This window comes from Culex quinquefasciatus, chromosome 2, assembly GCF_015732765.1.
Source record: "Culex quinquefasciatus strain JHB chromosome 2, VPISU_Cqui_1.0_pri_paternal, whole genome shotgun sequence".
Lineage (NCBI taxonomy): Eukaryota > Metazoa > Arthropoda > Insecta > Diptera > Culicidae > Culex > Culex quinquefasciatus.
Genome location: NC_051862.1, coordinates 66,710,860 through 66,732,348, shown reverse-complemented (window position 1 = coordinate 66,732,348; position 21,489 = coordinate 66,710,860). Strand labels below are relative to the sequence as shown.

The following is a 21,489-nucleotide window of genomic DNA, read 5'->3' as shown; positions in this document are numbered from 1 at the left end:
ACGATGAAATTTCCAATGTTTTATTTTATAATGGACGATTTTTATAATCTTTCGTAGTAGTTTATTCTTAACTTTCCAATCCAAAATTGACCTGACATAACTATGATATAATCCTTGAACCAACCATACCTACCTCTTCCCCAACTTTCCCTCCTCGTTCCAGGTCACGCCTCACTTGTTTACGGTGTCTGCTCGTTCGCTCGCCGTTTTTTCAAATGATTTAATTAGTGTCAAAATCGTGCCCTCAAGTGATAAGTGACGACGACAAGCTCCGTATCATTTTTTGTGCATCACCTCATTCGAGAGCTCCCGCCAACGATCTAATGCTTGTTTACAAACAAGAAACCGAGAGCGCCTTCCAGGCGCGCAGCGGATTTTACGGCCGCCCCACCGGAGCGTGAACAAGACAGTCTCCGGACAGTTTTATAGCGCTCGGGGGGAGTTCTCGACGAAAATAACAGTATAAGATTTTGAACAGTATTTAAGGAAAAAATTTTGCTAACGCTAACGTTGATTGAAAATAACCGATTTCGTAGAGAATCGCTAACTTTACTGTCGGTGGTAGCCCAAAAAAGCGATCTCATGGCACTGAAGAAGTGACAGAATCTCGAGCATGTTCGCACGTCTCGTAAAACAAAGCTGTGATGTGGTCGAGTTAGTTAGTTAGACTAATGGATCTGATTTATATTCACACGTTCGCGGTTATGATCACGCACTCTGGTCTGACCAGAAAACACTTTTAAGGGTCGTTTGTTCGGATTGTTTCGATTAGATTGAGATAGAGGTTTGAGGTTTTTTTTTCGAATTAAATAAGTTCCTTTTGCTAAGGATGTTTATTTTCATCTTATGTGTTTACGCTGTTTGATATGGTAAATAGGTTTATAAATTTTGTGTTTGTTTTCTTACTCGCTAGTCACTTTTTACAATAATCAACAATTGCTTTACTTAAAACCTTTGCATCGTTAAAATAACTAAGTTAATGATTTAAAAAAAGTATTGTCCAGTTATGCCCGATAACATTACACAACCGTTCGCAGTTGCTTAACTTTCGCGCATACACCAATAGATCACTTGTTTTTTGTGTGTGTGTTTGTTTCAACTTGTTTCTTACTGTAGTGTGTTTCTCACGTTAACGTGTGATTTTTTCTCTCTCCCCGGCGTGTGTAAAAATTGGTCTTGGATAAATAGTAAACCACATTTTTTACCCCCTTGTTTCCCCTCCTGTGTGTTTGTTTTGCTGTGTGTTTTATGGGTTCCACTTAAAAACGAAATTAAACTACACATTGGACTAACTAACCTTAATTTAACAACGTTTTTTCCAACTCCCTTTACTCTTCTCTCTCACTCTCGGCTTACTTCTCTCACCCTCCTAATAGGGTTGGTCACTTTTTTCTCTCTCTCTCTCTCTCTGTTTGTGTTTACAACCTTAATTTTATTTTCATCACATGATGAGAAATTGGACTATTAAAATAGCTCGGACTCTCTCTCTGGTTTCTGGTGCCGGTGCTACAGATTAGCGCGCTGAGAAGAGACCACGGAGTGGTCATTTGATCAACGTGCGATTTGTGTAAACGGATTTATTTTTATTTCGAGGTTAGGCTCTCTCTCTCATCAGTCCGGAGAGGGTGCGAGCGGGGGGAGAGGAGCTTATGAGATGAACTGGATCGTCTGGGCGGAGAGAGGGAAGGAAAACGAGTAGGTTTACGATGAGAAAAAAGACGCTCCCGGGGGCGCTTGGGTCTTTCACCGAGCAGTCAGTGTTGCCAGTGCGCGGCGACTATGCAGATTTATTGAAATTGATGCCCGCGAGCGATTTCTGGATTTACGCTCGTTATATATATCAAGATTTTTATGCCTTTCTCACCGGTGAGAAGGTAGGTTCGCACCTTAAGGTGAGAGGTACCACGACGGTGGAGAGAGAAAAATGATGATGATATTGGATGGGAACTGACTTTAATTTGTATGCACTTAATCACGGGCAGGACTATTATTGAGTGCGCGCAAAGTCCGGTAGCTCAAGTCAGAGCAAGTCTTCGGGGTCTGACCGTCAAGATGACGTTAAGATGACATAAATGACTGCACCGGGCAAACACGTGAAGAGGAACCCCCACGCACAGAACGATCCAGCAGACCAGGAACCAGATGTCAGCGGAGGAGATATCTCGAGAGAGAAGTCGAGCTGGAGTTTGATGGAGAGCGGTTCTCGTTGGAGGAAGAAAATAAATATTTGGACTTACAACAAGCGATTACACTTCTAAAGAATAATATTTAAGTATACTGCTCTGCATTGTCATTTTGTATTGTACAACTTTGTTTCCCTCTTTATTTTACTATAAAATTTGGTTTGTCAGAATTCACATACACGTGGAAACCGATTCGCACACAACTACTGGCCATTGCGTCCTGTCTCAAAACTGTCCCTCGGTGTCCTCTAACCTAAACAAAAACTCTACCTTTTTACACTCACACAATAAGACTACTGGCACATGTGTTTACTTGCGATGCTCGTCGAACTGGCTCCCATTCGCGCCTTAAAAACTAAAACTGTTTGTCATGAGGCACTCTCTTTTTGCTTCAAACTTGCTATTTACATTCTCTTCTTTAAAAATATGCAATCTTCTAAGGAGTTTCGTTGTATTGCCGTTAAAACCACTGCTTTTTCTGTACATAAGTTGCCCTAAAACTACGACGATCCGGGGCGCTGCCATAACTTTGACAGCTCGCGACTGAAATCTTTCATGAAAGATTTCAACTCACTTAATTAAGACAGCGCCCGCGGATCGATTTGGTGGGTCCGCCCTCAACTCTCCAACAAAACAAATCAGACCTTGGTCGTCAGATCCAGTGGGGTCGTGCCCTGCAGCTTCATCCGGACGATCTCGCGGTCGTACTCGGTCGTCCGCGGCACATCCGACACGTCCTCCATCTCCGAGTCCGAGCTGGCGCTCCCGTGCGATGGACTCGCGTGGTGGTGGTGCCGCTGGTAATGGTGGTGGTGGTTGTTGGGAATGGAGTTGTTGTTGGTGTACTTTCCCGAGTGGACCGAAGCGGGCGAGGCGCGATCGTTCGACACGACGATCAGCTGCTCGTCGTCCGAGTCGGCGCCGGACACGGACGTTCGGTGGTCCTCGGAGCAGCTGCTGCTTCCGGTCTTCATGCTAAGATCGATGGGGTTGTCCTGTTGGGGGGCGGCTGCGGCGGCCGCTGGAGATCGGGGTGGCGTCATGGTGGCCGGGACGACCTCTTCCGGTTCCTGCTCCTCCTTGGCGCTGCCGGCGGTTTCGTTGCTCGGGCATCGCTGCGACTCGAGCACGGCGTCCAGGTAGAAGCGCTTGGTGAAGGGGTCGGGGGACTTGTGGGTTTCCGTCGGAGTGGTGGCGTTGCTGTTGCTGTTGTTACTGCTGGTGTTGTTGTGATTTGGTGTAAAGCGGCTGTTGTTGTTGGCAAGCGGTGAACTGCTGAGGATGGGCGCTTCGGCCGGCTTGAGCAGACCCTGGTGGTGCGGGTACAGGGCCGGATGGAAGCCCGGGAACATCAGGTGGGACGGCGGGAGGAAGCCCGGAGGTGGCATCAGTGGGAGTCCGCCGAAGGGCATCGGCAGGAACAGCTCCTTGTTGATCGAGGGCGAATCGTGCAGCTTGCCTTGTCGGAGCAGGGCGTTCCGCCGGTCGTTGATCTCATTTGAACTGTCCGAGTTGTGGCTATCAGGCGAGCTGACCGAAGGTGACGCCGATGGGTGCTTGCTGTACTCCTCCAACCCAAGCAGCATAAGCTCTTCTTTGGTGCACGGTGGCCGGGCGTACATACTGTGCGGGTACGCTCCCGGAGGACCAAACATCCCGTGAACCGGAGGTGCCCCTCCGCCCGCCTTATGGTTCGCTGCGTGCTGCTGGGCCGCCTGCTGCTGCTCCTGCAGCAGACAGTGAATCTTGAACCAGTTCGACCTCCGACCGTACCGCGAGCCGCTCTTGGACATTCCCACGTACAGGCACTTGCGCAACCGGCACGCCTTGCACGCCGTTCGGTTCTTCTTGTTGATGACGCACTCGCCGTTGTTTTTGCACTCCGAAATCGACGACAGGTTGTTGTAAGACCGCCCGAAGAAGGACTGCAAGCAAGAAGAAAAGAAATCAAAGTTAGTACAAGCGCGATGTGGGATGAGTGAGTCATTTGTCAGTCCTTAAGGTGTGCGTCTAATCAACCAACGCGCGCACACTCTATTAATTACACGGTACCGCGCGCAGATCTGCTGCACAACGCCCCGCAGAGAAATGGATAAAGTGTCTCTAATTTATCACCCGGCGGAGCGGTTGCTCCCCTTGAAGTGCGTTGTTCAGGAGCTGCTGGCAGCAGCAGTAGTTCTCATAATTAATTGCTGATCACGGTGCTCATTTGCACCCGGGCCCTGATTGTTGGCGAACTCTTCACGATGCAGAATATCGTTCAATTTCGCGCTACTAGTGCACGGAAAAAATCGACTTTTCTATTACGGACTTCAGAATCGAGGTACCAACAAGCTTGCTGAGCAAAATCTTGAAAAAGGTAAGTCATGTTGTAATGTTGATAAAGGTACTCTTGAGTAGATACTCAATTGAACCGAACAATTTGGAGCAGAGAGGTAAGTACATATTTAGTGGTTCCGGATAACGCAGTTTTGGGGTAAGTACAATTCTGTCAACTCTGTCAATCTGTCAAAGTTTCGAGAACGGATTTCTTTCCGTGCCGCGCCACGTTCTGAAGAAATCCGTTCCGTACGACTACGCCAGAACGCCCGCAGATTGGTACAAAAGAGATGAATAGTCCAACGCTCGAGAAGCGCTAAATACCGAATCAATCAATCACTCAAGCCAATACTGCTGTTGGTTGTTGCGCTGCGCGCCGTCTACCTCGACAGAAGCTAAATTACACAAATCTGTAATTACATAGCTGCGCGCCGCGTGAAGATACCCATTGTACTGCGGGCCCTAGACAACAGAAGCTTTTGTCCCCTGGAAGTAGCTTGGCCCCCGTGTCTTGCTACATATCGAGATCACTGGATCGGAAATGCTGCGCACAGCACAGAAGGGGGAAATTGCATCAAATCCGTAATTATGCGCGGTGGAGTTCGTCCGGTCGATTTCGAAATTGACAAAACACACACACTCGCGAGGTTTCGCCGCGGAAAGGGAGCAAATGTGAATCACCCACCCGTAAATTAGCGGCGCGCAGCCGCAAATTTCACAATCATCTTTGTTAAATACGCTTAAATTAATTTTATACACAGATCGCAACCTTTACCACACAATGATACATCTCGGAGGAAACACGCCACAGTTTCTGACTTTTCGAGATCAACCCTCGGGGCGCAAAGGTGTGTACTCTCTGAAGTGTGCTCGCGAGAAGAGGAAGAGCGCCCTCGAACAAAAGTAAAGCACTCAGTCATCATCAGGCGTCATCCGCGAGCTGAACCCACCAAAAAAAAGCCCCCATCGAACGCCGCCAGAACGATCCCATCTCTCAAGAGAAATAACGAGTGCAAAAATTATAATAAATTACGATCTTTTACGATATACTCCTCCATCGCAACGAGGGGGGAGTTGTGGGGGGGGGGGGGGGACTTAAATGCACTCAAATGGTGCGCAGTCACTTACCCGGCGCGCCAGTGCAACAACACCAGCCGAGAGCGTCGCGAAATGAGGGATGAAATGATGCAGTTTTGTGGTTTGAGCGCGAATTTATAAATCATTCTGACAAATTTATAATTATTGTTGTGTGTGGCACCCCCCCGCTGGAAGCCGGATATGCGGCTGCAAGTGTGGATTTGGTGGGGTTTGCTCGGTAATTGGCAAAGTTTCCCCAACATGGACGTCGGAAACGAGAAGGGTTTGATTTTGGCGAGGCGAGCTCTCGATTACGGACTTCAAGATAAAGGTAGTCTTGAGAGATTTGCATTGAATTTGTTTAGGTAAGTACTCAAGTGGTGGTTTCAATTACGGACTTCAAATTTGACTAAGCAAGCGTTGCAGTTTGATTTCTTGTCGAAGGTAAGTGTTCCAGGAATGCTGATAACAAGGAGTTCAAGGTAAGTACAATGCTGTCAACCTGTCAATTTGTCAACAGTCAGACCACCAATCGATCAGTTAGTGAATTGAGTCTTTCCGAAGATCGTCAATTCTCTAGTCAGATCCAGATCAGAACCCCTGGCCCTAAGTCGCGTTGCTCAATCCCACATGATTGGCATCGCCGCGTTCATTATAATGATGGGAACCAGACCACCTTTGGCTCGATTTGGAGCTTTAGGGGAGCGCCATCTCGATGAAAGGGAACCTCGGAGATGAATCATCGCATGTGAGACCAGATTCTTGAGGGCTCCTCCGGGGTGTTCCCTGGCGCGGGGTGCTGACTGACAGTGTCATTCGGTCGTCCCACACTCGAAAGGGGTTTCAAAACTTGCAAATCATTGTGCAACTTGTGTAGAAGCTTGTTGCGCGATACAATCGAAATGATGAGTTCATTTAAATCGCGCTAATTAACATATAAATCGCGCAGCATGTCTGCAGGCAGGCATTTCGGGCCCCGGCAGCCCTGTTTTTGTCACCACCGCACGACACTTTCCATAAATCAAAGTTCTAATTAACATTTTGTGGAAACCCTCCCGAGGTTCGAACAATCACTTTGCTACTACCCCTTCCAGGGGTCTCTCGCCAGTCGTGAATAAAATATCAAATTTATAGAACCCAGAACTGTTGCTGCAGCTGCGACGACGACGTCTCCAACGAGGTCGAACACGGAGCGAATCTTTTCCTTTTTTGTGAGTCGAGGAGTACTTGCTGTTGTAGTACATCGCGGTCAAACGATATTTCTATGAATCATAAACCCGCAAAAGAGCTACGCGCGAGGTGACGCTAGACAAATAGAGAGACCTTTTGGTTGTTGAACAAGAACAATCGGGCAAATATCAGCACGCCGGAACTGAAACGCTCTGGGGGAGGTCCGAAAAAACAGAACGGAGGGGGTCGGGAAAGAATTCCGTGAAGGTCACGCCACGCTAAAGGTGATCTCGATTCGTGCGGTTCTGTCGCTTCAGCGCAAGTGATATCTTCATGGGATTTATGGCGTGAAACGCGATTTCAAGTGCACGGGCGCGAAGCGTTGGAAGGAGATTTTTTGGAGACTTCAATTACGGACTTCAAATTTGAATAGCTAGGGCGTTGAAGGGTAACAATTGAAATGTTTAAGGTCGGACTATAAGTCGAGGTAAGTGAGGTTGATCCAGTGAAGCAGATTTGCGGAAAATAAGGTAAGTACAATCTGTCAATCTGTCACCCTGTCATTCTGTCAAATATTATTAAGTTCTATTCTCTGTTAATCTCTGTCTATCGATCCAAACTTTTCTCTCCTAAAATCTTAAGCTCATCGCACCGTTCAGCCACCCAATGATATTTCCCATAACCTTCCTTTCGCTCAACCGACTCACTTTGATAGAGCGCAAACTCGCGGAAAAACAATTACCACCTCAAATCGGAGCTGCCTTAACCGTTGGTGGGATCGTCGCTTCTTTTTGCTTTGCTGTCTCTAAATTAAATTAAAATGACACGGCAAATTCAATTGGAACCGCTGCTCGTCATACAGCCCGTCGAGCCCTGTCCGGAGCCAAGGGCGCGTGCGCTGAAGATTCTCCCCGGCTGTGTGACAGATTGGGCATGCGCGCGCGCACGAGGATCTGAAGTTGTCTCGAAGAGGTTGCAATGTTTGTCGCTTGTTTTTGTCATGCCGAGGTGGTCACGGTACGAAAATGTGGGTTAAAGTTGCGGATTTTAAGATTTTTGATGACCTTTCAAGTACGGACTTCAAAATTGAATAGCTGGAATGTCGAACCAGATTCCGACTGAGGTGTTGAGTATGGAGTTCAGGTAAGTACAAATGATCCAGAGTAGTTCCAGATCCATTTTCTGTAAATCTGTCATTATGTCAATCAGTCACCTCAAGTATTTTTTTCACTGTGACTCCCCTCAAGGAGGGGGGTTCCTAATTTTATATATGTCACATTAGAGACGTGGTTAGGTTGTGCCACCGTGTCTACCCACCCGCCTCCGTCTACACAATACCACACACAATGTTCAGCGAGTTGCATAAGAAGGCTCAACCGCTACCGTATTGTCCGCGCCGCGACTTCAACTCGCTGACAGCGTATCATAACCATGCGCGCGCACACACATCAAGCTTGCAATGGCGAAGAAAAATGACAACCTGTATTGTTTCGGATTTTGTCACCCAAACCAGATACCAGGCAACGCGGAGAACGGTTCTAGAACTTCGTCAACCGAATTAATGCGGCCGTATCACGACATGTGCACTTGTCGCTAAACTGCTTATTTTCCGCTAGACGGCGACGACGATCTTGCCCGGTTTCCTAAGTGATTGCGCCAATAGTGCGACGGCTTTGCGTTGATAAAATGGGCACTTTTCGCCGTTTCATTGTTCGCTTCAGATTGCTCAATTGTAGATCGTTACCGGGCTGTAATTTTGAAGTCCGCGGTATCAAGGTCCCCGGTCGGAACTATGTCGTCAGGTAATGACGGGAAATGTTGATGAAACTGCTGCGATTGGATTCAGGGTTACGGGAGCATGGGAAGGGCGGCGTTTGGGGAACGATACTGGGATGTTGTGCACGGACGTCTTGGGGTTGTAATTTGCGAGTGGAAAATTTCAAATTGGGGGTGACTTTTCTAATACGGACTTCAATGTTGAGGCATCGCGGAGCAATTTGCGATGACTTGGTGGAGGTAAGTACTTTTAAGTGAGTTAGATTACAATTACGGACTTCAAGTTCAACTAAGCAAAGCGTCGCAGTTTGATATTTCGTCGAAGGTAAGTACAAATGTTCCAGGTGAGTTGATTTCAGGAGTTTCGGGTAAGTACAAATCTGTCAATCTGTCATTCTGTCAAGCTTGGTGAACCCACCTTGCACCCCTCGCAGGTGAACGCTCCAAAGTGGAAGCCGGCCGCTGGCTCGCCGCAAACTTTGCACTGTTGATTCATCTGTGAAGGAGAAAAGAAAAGAGTTCATTAGATCGAGTTGAACATTGTATTCGAGGGCAGTTTCCCACCAGGCAGCAAGTGCCAATGATTTAAGGCCCTTCCTTCTGCGTTTTCTTCGCCCAAGTGGCCGTAAAACTCGGGAGGCCATTCGTCAATTTCGCGCAGATCTTCGCAGCACAAACGCGAAGCATATTTCATCTTTGACACTTTGTGATTAGTTTCCCACGTGAGGTGATGGCTGCAGCGCAGGATATATATTTTCTAATTTGGTTAGTTTAAGCTGGTGCAAGTTTGTTCAGGAGGTAGGTGTCCTGAGAGCCGCCACAGAAAAACAAATGATCACTCATTAGACGCCACAAGGTGGCGTGAAGAATACCTGTTTTGAGATGTCGCAGAGGAGACACAGCAAAAAATGCGACCGTAATTTATTGCGATAATTTAAAGCTGGTAATAATATTCAATATTGTACGCGACCAGCGCGAATGGCAACCTCCTCCGAGCGCTTCGCGGTGGTGACTCTTGAGTGACCAAGGGATTGTTTCACGGTGACCTAGACGGATGCTGAATATGGCGATTCCGTGATAATGATCACTTTCTCCGTCCCAATTCGTTCGGTCGAAGAAGCGCCCGTCCGTCAAAGCGCCCGGGTGTCACGTGTGCGCGCTTATCCGGGGAGATGGCGCGACGGCGATTAAACACATACAGTCATTATTTGTAATTCAATTTAACATTTTTAATCCATTGGCACAAGTCGTCGTCGCACGCGCGCTTTTATGGCTTTGCGCGATTTGAACGCGGAGGAGGACGACGACGTCATCGTCCAAGAACAGAAGGATGAATACCCGTCTGTTTACGACTTTCAACTCTGGCTGACCCAGCTGAAGACGGTGGCGCGGTGACAGCAACTAAGCGACGAACCTCCCTCGTTCGAAACTTCGGGGTAAGTTACAGGTGCAGCAGCGCGGCATAGTCGATGGTTTTATGTTTACAATTTTATAAACTTGTTTTAAATGCTTGCGTGCGGTGGTGTTTTCCGATGTGCTCGATAGTCAATTAATTTCGTCGCTGAAGCGGCTGTGACAACAAGCTGCGGAGGAGGTTATTAATCTGATGAAGGAGCTTTCGGTTGTACTTTGGGGCGGAGATCGTGATAGTCCTAATTGAGAGGCTTAGCACGGGAAAGTGACGTCTCGAAAACGGACTTCAGCGAGGACTTTGTGGGAGAGATTGGAAATTGCATTTCGAGTACGGACTTCAAGTTGTACATCTTTAAACCGAAATCGATTTCGAGTTGAGGTGTTTGAAATGGAGTTCTCGTTAAAGGTAATTACAACTGTTCCTGTGATGCTGATCTGAACTTTTGGTAAGTACAACAGTTTTTCACTGTCAATCTGTCAAAGTCTTAAAATTCTTACCCTCATTAGTGACGTCTCGAAAACGGACTTCAAAAGGACTTTGGGAGGGAAATTAAAAATTAACGCTTCAAGAACGGACTTCAAGTTGTACATCTCAAAGTCGAAATCGCTTTCGAGTTGAGGTGTTTGATATGGAGTTCTCGTTGAAGGTAAGTACAGTTGTTCCTGCGATGCTGATTTGAACTTCTGGTAAGTACAATAGTGTTACTCTGTCAATCTGTCAAATGTCCTAAAATTCCTACCCTCATTAGACCCACTTTGTCCAACTTACGTCAACTCCTACCTCCCACTAGACCCCCTAGCCAAGTGTCCCTCCCCCCTTCGGTTAAATTCAATTTATAGGGTACTTGCTTTTCGCCCATAAACACACGCCTTAATTCAAGAGTGTGCGCGCGCGCACAGTATTGCACTCAGCGCGACTCGTCCTCCTCAAAAACTCGTCTCTTATTAATTATCGTTACGACCTCCGGTCGTGATCCCCCTTCAGAGTGTGTCTATGAAGAAGGCGGAGAAGATCACCGAGTTTGCTCAACTATTACGTACAAAGTAGCAAACCCGTAGAGTCTAGTTTTGTTCATTAAACTTTTGCGAATAAATAATCCGGCGGCCGGCAATTACAGTGGTACCCACACCCGAGCTATTCCGGACTCTCAGGTCACTCGATTGACCGTAAACTGAGGCTAATCGTCGCCGATGTTGACATTTTAACGATCGCGACGTAACCGTCACGTAGCGTTGGGATGACAATCCGTGAGCTCACGAGTGAGCTCAATTGAAACGTTTTCATTGTCTCTCGAGAAATCTTTTCATGACTTCAACAAAAGCAGATTTACTCCTAATGAAACATCTCTTTATTGCACTTTTGGCACATTATCATAATGCATTTAAATTTTATTCCACACCAAGCGGCTGCTGCTGCTGCAGCTATTTATCATACGTGGAACACCTTCCTACCGAGCGAGACGTGTCTTGCCCGGGACAACAGATCCAGGCCGCGCCACCGGCGTGATAAACGATTTATGGGAAAAGTCATAAACCGTGCTAAATAATTCATTTTCGTGTGCACCTTTTTTTTATTCAAGCCCAAATCCGTGCGCCCCGGTAAGATTCGCTAATGCGCCACGGTTGGCCAGATTTGAATAAATTTGTAGTCGGGAGTGCAACGGAGTTCAATATTCGGACGGGCTACCCTAGCTTGAAGTGTCCAAACGCATCTTAATTGCCACTTTTATTGGCGTTATCAGATAGAACACGGCGAATTCTTCGCCGGCGAACGCCCTCGAGCGCGACCAGTACATGAGTGATGCGATGTTTACCTTGTTTAATTTGAATGCAGTTTTTTGTGGCGGGGAATGACGGCGGGAATGCAAATTTTGGGGGTTTAAATTAGTTTGGATGAACTCTTAACTTTGAAAAACCAGCAATTTGGGATATCACTAAGTGGGATCTGCGAGATTTTGGAGATATCTGGATGCTTGTTGAAAAGTGCATTTCAATTACGGACTTCAAGTTGCAGCTAATGAAATAGTTAAGCTGGGGTTGGTGAGGTGTCTGAAGCGGATTTCAGGATCAAGGTAAGTTTGTTACAACAGGTAAGTTTTGCACTCTGTCAATCTGTCAACTGTCAATCTGTCAAAATTTTAACTTTAAACGCCTAAATTTATGCAATTTTTGAATTTCAGGCGTTTAAAGCTTCCAGCTTTGATTGCGAACAGTCCAACTGGTCCGATTTGTGCAGTTCAATCACTGCACATCTCAGACCGTCCCGCCTGTTCCAATCAAGCTGCTGCATCATTTCCTCCCGAGGGAGCGCTTCAACAAATCGCACACCTCGGTGACAAATGATTAATATTTTCAGCATCATTGATTTCCAATAGAACCCTGCGGGAGGTTCCCTGCGAATGAAATCAGATCGATCATTGCGAGCAGCTCTCGGAATGACTCGCAAGCGTTTCAACGTTCGATTCGGTACGGTGCGAAGATCATGACGACGATGACGGGCAGATCGACCCACCATACACAGAGGAAAATGGATGAGAAAATGATTATCCGGTGCGCGCAACTCCTCCGTTTTGCGCGCCCTCTTGGGACTCTGATGATCCAAATCGGATTTCGTGCGGCACAAAAGATTACCGACAATTTGTCAAACCCCGGGAATTTAGCATCGTTACCCTAATCTGATTTCGTTTCGGTGGTTCGCCTCCCCTGTCAGTCCCGCTTTGGGATGAATCGGATTTGATGAGTCACTTTTTTGGCACATTTGTTTGTTTAGTCCTCGTCGAATGGAAACAGATGCGCGCGAAGCGCTGTCCGGAACGCTGACCGATCTGGCAGCTGATCGGGGGAACTCCCATTTTAGGGTAGCGTGGGACTCTCTCTGGGCGTCAATGACCGCGAACGTGTAAAACACCTTCGATCGCGTGTACAACCGCGCCAAGAGTGTCAGCTAATGGCCCAGGACTGGCATTTGAAAGGCGCGTTGATAACCATCTGGACCGGCACCCATCTACGCTCCTGTCAATCTTGCGGAACGCAAGTGCAGCCCGAGCAGATCGTCCGCGATATCAGACCTGCACCGCCCCTGGAAAAATCTCATTAAAAGGTGAAACGTTGACATTCAGCCATTGTTCTAGCCGGGGAAGGACACCCGGCCGATAGAACGAACGTTCAGCCCATTTCATAACACAATCGCTTAGCGTATCAAGATCAACGACGACTCGCGCAGCGAAGACGCCACACTACTTATCACATCCGGTACGGTACGCTCGGCGTAGTCGTGAAGAGTCGCGCGATGACAACAATTGCGGAGATTGAGTCGCGAGACAAAAATAACGAGATGAGCGCGCGAAGCGCTGCCCGGCACTACGATATGGAAAAATTAAACTATTACGAGCGGTGTGCAACAAGAACACAAAACAAGCAGTTCTGGATGTGATCGCATCTTCCCGGTGACTTTAGCAATTGCGGTGTCACAATACTCGCGCGAATAATAGCACCGTAATGAAGAAATAAACACGATTTTATTATGATAGTTTCTCACGAAATAGGAACTAGAGTGCGGTGTGGCGATTAGATCTTTCTCTCCTGGGGCGGATTTCACCGTTCGGTACGGCACGAAGCCCGGGCAATTATAATTATTATATTACTTTGCATCTTGCTGCCGCTGCTTCTTTGTATGAGTGTGCGGTAACCTTTCCTGGCTGCACCAACACAGGGCGGTGAATCTCCGGAGACTGGCTCGTAATCATCGTGACGTATGTGTGTGATGATCGCTGGACGAGGAAATAAATCACAAAAAAGATGCATTTATTCGAGCACGTACTGGAAATCACTTGGGATGATCTCATTCTGCATCTCTAATACGGACTTCAACTTCAAAGTACTTGAAATCATTTACCAAATCAGGATTGATGATAAGGTAAGTTTAGATTTTAAGGGTGAGGTTTCAAATACGGACTTCAAACTGAAGGAGCTTCTGCGTGCAAGTTGCCGATCATAATCAATAAGGTAAGTGAAGCTGCGCAGCTGTAGGACGAACTGGTAAGTACAATTCTGTCAAACTGTCAATCTGTCAATCAGTCACTCTGTCAATCTGTCACTCTCTCAACCTCACGTACGTCGACTACGTCGACAAACTTGAGATTGAGAAAGAACATCAACGCCCTACCACCAACGAACCCTGATTAATGACTGCGATCCTTTGTCTTGCAACTCGCGGTCAAAACGACATTCCCGGCCAAGTTCTTGAGCAATGTGTCACCTGTGCGCGCGTATCGAATCGAGACTTCAATCAGGCGACTAACCTCGATCTCGCGCTGATTTCAATCAGCTCGACGACAATTAGTCCTACTAATGATTAAAATATTGAGTCCTGCCGTCTTCGACGGCGCTGGGCATCAATTTGTCAATTAGTATGGAAACATTGTTGCGACAAGTTTGTACTGCGCGGTCGCGCGCCACCGGTAGCATTGAAAAAAGCCGGGCGGCTACTAAACCAGACCAACTATTGTCTTAAAATTCAATCCACATTGTGTTTAAGGGGGGCGCGTGCGCGCCCGCAAGGGCTCGCTCTCTCTCGCATAATGACTTGGCAGGTTTCGCGTAGATCTACGTCTGCGCAGACCTTGATACAGTTTAAATTGTTTCCACGGTTTAATTGTTTCGAGCTGGGCCCAGACTTGGCGCAGGTCAGGAACCAAACAAAACGGAACGTAGACGACGAACAAGATTGAGTCACCGCGCGTTCGATTTGTGCACAGAGACAAGCTGGCTGGCAATTGGATTGTCATTTGTGCAATACAGGTGGGACGTAGCTTAGGAAACTGTACGCGGCAAGCCCAGCGCCAGAGTAAATAGAGCGTGCAGAAGGCGTGCGTTTCGCGATTGCGAGAATATTTAAATAGCGCGAGACACGCTAGAATGCGAAATCGGTTCACTAGTTGGAACTTTGGATTGACAGGGTGACAGAGTTGACAGAATTGACAGAGTGGGGTGCATCAGCTGATGCACCCCAAAAATCTCAACTCAACCAAGTAGGTACTTCAAGTCTGAAGTCCGTAATTGAAAGATCATCAAATAGCAGGTTGACGAAATTGACAAGATCTCAAGACCGTAATCGAAAGATCGTCAAAAAACAAAGCTGACTGATCCGCGCGCAGCGCGTAGGTGGCACAACAGTCACCAAAATTAGTGCAATTCGTCACGCCTGATTTGCATCGAAAGCGCAAGTCCCGCCATTGTGTCTCGAGGGGGCGCCTCTCCGATTCGTGCCGCTTCGGTGGGAAACTTCGATTAATGATCGCGTGGTGCTCAAGAGGTCGCTCGCGCTAATCTGAGTAGACATTAGAGAGAGTGAGGGCATTAATTATGCAATTAACCTGCTATTGTTGAATGTAAATCAAAGCGGGCGACAAAAGGAAAGTGAAATACACGCGAGGGAGCCACTCCTTGGAAGACCCTCCCGGTAGCGGGCTCGTCGTCGATCGTGCCGAAGAATGTGAGCCTTAATTAAATAATTGAGTCAATTTGAGCACGATCGTCACGCCCGAGCAGGGGTTTGATCTAATTTAGCACCGATTGTCTCGTCGGCGCTGCGCGCCACTTCGCGACCTCCGGATCTTGGGGAGGTCTCATAAATCGTCGGTTCACCGCACCGTCAATAAACTCGATAAAATATTGATCCAAACCCGGCTCGTCAGCTGAATGGGAAAGTTAATCTAGTTCAATTTCGTGCCCGGTACAATGGGCCGGGAACTGATTTACCGGGCGGTAGAGCATTCATCATTCTGCACCACTGCCATCTCGAGGCCGGTAGAGACCCCCCTACCTGATTGAAGTGCGACGATAGCTGCGAGCCTGCGGTATTGTTCGCCGCTACCTGACTGACAAGACCCTCGACGACGACGTCGTCTTCGCGACCCAAGTCTGACGCAAATAAATCTTTTTACATCATTTCTACTCGATCTGGAAAGTAATTGCGAGCGCGCGCGCTCGCCATTGTTCCGATTTGGCAGTTCAATATTCCCGGAGTACCGCAACGATACCCCCGGAGTAGACCCCAATTGATCCTGGGAGACCGCGCGCGCTCGAAGCTTTTCGAGCATCGGTGCTAATCATGTAAGGGCCCCGACGGTGTGCCCTTCTACAAGCAATTAACCTCCGCGCGCGTTCTCCTCCTGCCGACCGACCTGCCCCCTAGGAACAAGTAGCTGCGCACTACTCGAACGCCATTAGAGGATGCGGTGACCAAGCTGCGCTGCGCGCTGCAGCGCTAGCGCTGATATTTACCCGTCCATTCTCCGTTCTTTCAATAACCGTTCTAATCTAAATAAATTGAAGAGTAATGGATTTCAAACAAAGAGCAAAGTGCATTAAGACAAACATTAGAATACGGACGGACGAGAGATTGTTTGCCCTGGCCCTAATGGGGTTTGAAGATGACCGCGCCGCAACCTTTGGTCGGTAAAATGTTGCACTGGCACTTCCTGGTCCGCGGTGATCTATGGCGGAGAACCCAGGACGTGTTCTCACGCCGCCAAAGACGCGCGCACACAAAAAGGGTGCTAATTAATCAATCCACCGGAACGCCCCCTACCGGGGCGACCTCTCGCTGCACTGTTTGAGGAGTTCAATTAGTCCTCGGCTACCGTCCGCGTTACAGAAAAAAACACAACCACCCCGCAAATTGATTAATCGATTAAGGCAGATTATGAAGCACTTTAATTAATTGCCATCATCATCACCGCACGCTTTAGCGGGCGCGCTAATGAAAGTTTAATTTTACTCGCGAAAAAAAAAAAAAAAACGAGCAAAACATTAAGGAGCATCTCCCAACACGGGTAGCCGCGCGACGATCGACTTCAATCGAACTGAGAAGGCAAGAGGCCCCCCCGCGCGGAGATGCACATCCTGTGCGCCACCGCGGACTTGATCCGTCCGTAATTTATAATCTGCAATCAATGCTGGGGCGGGAGACCGGCCGGTCGGCCGGCGAACTGACTCGGGAAGTTGGCGCCGAAAAGGTTGTGAATTACAGTTGGCGCCCCTTTGATGAGGATTTTAACAAAAAAAAACTAGTTCAGCGCCCTCGTAAGTGGCTGGCGCCCTCAAAAGTAGTTCAGCGCCCTTAAAAAAAATTTAATGTCAAAAAACTTCCTTCAGATAACATTTCAAGAATTTTATCAGAAAACTTCTTCAAGTCGCTCTTTAATTTGTAGGCGCCCTTAAAAGAAGTCGAGCGCCCTTAAAAAAATGTTTAAATGCCAAACTAAGAATCTAGCACAGAAAACGTAGAATTCTAACTAATGTTCTCTGACTATTTAAAGATTTTATCAGAAAAGTACAACAAGCGCCCCCAAATTTGTAAGCGCCTTTAATTTTGTAAGCGTCCTTCACGTATTTCTAAAGGCCCTTCTTAGAGTTCATCACAAAAATGGTAGAATTCTAACAAATTTTAAGTGCCATAACAATCATCTATCAGATGAAATAAAAAGATTTATTTGAGAAAACAGTTTAAAGTGTCTAGGCACCCTCAAAACAGATATTTATAAGCGCCCTTCTAAAGGTCCTGTACTAAAATCGTAGAATTCTTACTAATATTCTACGACCTTCCAAAGATTTTGTCGTAAAACTACAACGAGCGCCCTCCAAAATATTGATGCGCCGTTAAAATTTTGTAAACGCCCTTCTGAGTATTCAGCACAAAAATCTTAGAATTCAAACAGATTTGAAGTGCCTTTATAACGCTCAGATCATATTTCAAGATTTATTTTAGAAACTGTTCAAAGTTTCTAAGCGCCCTCAAAAAAGATATTTGTAAGCGCCTATCTAAGAGTCCAGTATCAAAATCGTAGAATTCTTACTAATATTCTACGACCTTTCAAAGATTTTGTCATTAAACTACAACGAGCGCCCTCAAAAATATTAAAGCGCCCTTTAAAACATTTTAAACGCATTTCTAAGTTTCCAGCACAAAAATCTTAGAATTCAAACAGATTGTAAGTGCCTTTATAACGCTCAGATCACATTTGAAGATTTATTTCATGAATTTGTTCAAAGTGCCTAAGCGCCCTCAAAACAGATTTTTGTAAGCGCCCTTCTAAGTCTAGTACCAAAATCGTAGAATTCTTACTAATATTCTACGACCTTTTAAAGATTTTGTCATAAAACTCACAAGCGCCCTCAAAAGTATAAAAACACCCTCACAGGTATTGAAGCGCCCTTAAAATATTTTTAAACGCCCTTCTCAGGTCTAACCATAAAAATTCCAGAATCTTCCAACAACCCATCCCACCCCAAGTTCAACTGTACTTCCTTGAGAAGACCAACCTGTTAGCCCGCCGAGGAACCTCCCTCACCGAGGGCGCCCCGGATCACCGTTTAACCTTTCCAGGTGCCCTCTCTGCACTGCTCACACAAGCCAAGCAGATCCGGAGTACCTCACATAATTATGATCTTTTTAATGCGCTCACTCCGGTCGCCGCAAACATGGGAAACCTCGCGTACCAGTACGGCCCCCTAGTTCTCATGAAACGCGAGCGAGCTAGCTCGCTCGCTCGCGCATAAATCATTATTTAGATTAAAATAAATAAACATAAATAAAGAGACGAATGGCTCCGGCTGGGATGTGCGCGCTCAACCAAGTCGAAGGCAGCTTCCCCAGGACCGACGAGGTGCTGAAGTCATGCTCGGGAGGCACAAAGAAAGTAAAACAAACACGAACAGGTTATTCGTGAGTTACCTGGTTTAATTTTTGTTGCTCCCGTGTGTCCCGACCTGACGGTCGGGTACAGCAGGTCATTTGGCCCCCACGTGAACTTTGTTGCACAAAAATTACGGCGCGCGCGCTTTTCTAATCACGATGGTCAGTCGGGCTGTGGGAACAGAGGGTGACAGGTACACGAGTGGAATTCGAACTAGTCATGTTTTTGGGGTGGGGACATTCTTGCTGGGTGTCCTGGCACCTTGTTTAAGCTGAGGTGACTGTTTGAACTTCTAGCACCCTACAGAAATCTCTAGAGCCCTTAAAAGAGCATTAGCGCTAAAACTCTTTTGAGGGCGCCAAGGCCGTTTTGAGGGCGCTAAGGTCAGTGCCGTATTATCAAGCGCCTTTTGGAAACTCGATATTCAAGACCATCTCAAAACTGCGAGATTCTGACGCGTCAAATGAATCGGTGACCGGCAAGGTCACCCGCGCTCCTCAATGAAGTCCGCCAACATGACTAATCCAAATCCCGCAAAAACAATGCACGACCGCTGACATCATCTGGAGCAGCGCTCGACCTCCCGATCGCGTGTCCAGCTTGTTAGTGTCGTGACGTTTGCATTTAACAAAACACCCGGATCTTGGAGAGGGCGCGCTCGCGCACAGGTTGAACCCGAAAGTCTAATCAATCGTGTGCGCCAGAGTCCGACATCATCGCTCATAAGCAACCTAAACGGAGAAGCGCCCAGGTGTGAAAAGACGTGCAGACTTCACTTTCAGCCGAGACGTTCCCATGAGCGGCGGTTGATGACGCAACAAGCGCGACTTCAGGACGTTTTATTGGACTGGTTCCGATGGCTTGGGAGATGTTTTTGTGGAATAAATCAATCTAATGAGCGATTAAAGCGTGGTTCACGGCGGGGATGAGAGAAGAAAGAGAGTTCTTGAAACAAATTAATTTTTTACGAGTTCAGATCCGCCGAGCTAGATCGATAATCGTTACGGCCCAAGCGATTGGAGGCCCGCGAGAGAACTAGGCCGGTCGTCCCTTTATGAGGTTCAAATCGTTTCGGGGTCGTAAAAATCGCATAAATTCTAGCTTTACGACGTATCGCTTCTGGCTGGGGTTCGAGGTTTCGGGAGTCCGATCGGGAGCAATCGCTCAGACTTTGGGAACGCCGAGTCTTGCAGTAAAAATCGGTTGCTTTTAATTAATTTAAAGCTGCAGCTTCCAGTAAGTGCCGTCGAACGAGATATTAATTTATTAGCTGAAACAAAGCCGGTGGATAGCTACGCTGCTGCTGAAGAAGTCCGCCGAAGGGGGTGTTTGATGGGGGACACGGAAAACAGACAGCCGTTACAAGGCAATAAAAATTAAGCAGAAAAGTTGCTGCCGCTGCTAGATGTCTGGGTCGAGAAATCTACACCTAGACAAGCGTCAAGATCCAGTAATGCACCGCAACCTCGCACACGCAGCACATTTTTCTTGTCACTTGAGCCGGCTTATCTGCGAGTTTATATCTTCTCGGTTGCGCGCGTTTCTTCACCGCCCGGGAAAATGCTTTCAATTGATTTTTATACGGCACTGTCGATGCGTTGGGAGCGGTCGAACGCCTCATTAGCACCCCTTAATCGGCGCGCGACTTGGCGTCACCGCAGCTGCTGTGGTCACCCGTTAATTGGTCACCTTCGGGACCTTACAGTTGAGCGCGCGCAGGTCGGAATGTCACTTAATTTAGAAATTCTTGCTCCCGCAGGGAGGATCCAGATTGTGCGCGATCTTCGCGCGAAGCTGTCAATAACCCGTCCCACGTGGAGATCTTGGATTCTTTAGCTGAAGGTTATTGTATCAAGTCGGATGCTTGAGTGCGCACTCTCGGCGGGAACTGCAACAGGTGGCACCCGGTGCGATCTTGAAAATCACTTCCCTCTTCGGATCTCGCGGAGATCGCTCGAGTGGCGAGCGAGAACAAAGAGCGCTCAAGTATCGTTCCTGCTGGAGCGGCTGCCGGTTCTGGGTAGTTTGGAAGCGAGTAGTGTTGGATTTTGTCTGATTTAAAGTCGGACACTTCAAATGCTGAATATTTTCAAGGTGACTTCTCGATTACGGACTTCACTATCAAGGTACTTGATATGATTTTAATGAATTTTGATCAAGTGAAGGTAAGTGAAGTTCGAGTTGCAGCTAAAATGAGTCTCTCTGGTAAGTACAACTAATTAGTATTAAGGTATGTCAATCTGTCACCCTGTCAATTAGTAAGCACTCAATTTGCCTAGAATCCACGCTCGATTTGATTCATAGTCAGACACTTAAAATACTGATCATTTTCAAGGTTACTTCTCGATTACGGACGTCAAATTCAAGGTACTTGATATAATTTTAGTGAATTTCGATCAAGTTAAGGTAAGTGAAGTTCGAGGTGCAATGCAATGAGTGTGACAAAGTGACATCTCGATTACGGACTTCAATATCAAGGTGCTAATTAAAGTTTAAGTAAATTTTGACTAAGGTAAGTGCAGTTCGAGGTGCAGCTGTAATGAGTCTCTCTGGTAAGTACAACTAATTAGTTCTAAGGTCTGTCACCCTCTCAATCTGTCACCCTGTCAATTAGTAAGCACTCCATTTGCCTAGAATCCACGCTCGATTTCATTCAAAGTCAGATACTTAAAAAACTGAATATTTCCAAGTTGACATCTCAATTACGGACTTCAACATTAAGGTACTTGATTTGATTTTAGTGAATTTCGATCAAGTTAAGGTAAGTGAAGTTCGAGGAGCAGCTGAAATGAGTCTCTCTGGTAAGTACTAATAAGTTTTAAGGTCTGTCACCCTGTCAATTAATTAGTACT

At 47.0% G+C, this 21,489-nt stretch overlaps 1 protein-coding gene across 1 annotated transcript in view; it reads right to left on the bottom strand.

The window, feature by feature from the left end:
• Positions 1-792: 792 nt before the first annotated feature.
• Positions 793-21,489, bottom strand: part of LOC6047359 (knirps-related protein) — a 40,521-nt gene continuing 19,824 nt past the window's right edge. Inside the window, exons 2-3 of the mRNA XM_038256386.1 lie at positions 8,944-9,021; positions 793-4,108 (exon numbers count right to left, since the gene is read on the bottom strand). Of these exons, the coding sequence (XP_038112314.1) occupies positions 2,822-4,108; positions 8,944-9,021 (1,365 nt within the window). The 3' untranslated portion in view covers positions 793-2,821. The remainder of the gene's footprint in view (positions 4,109-8,943; positions 9,022-21,489) is intronic.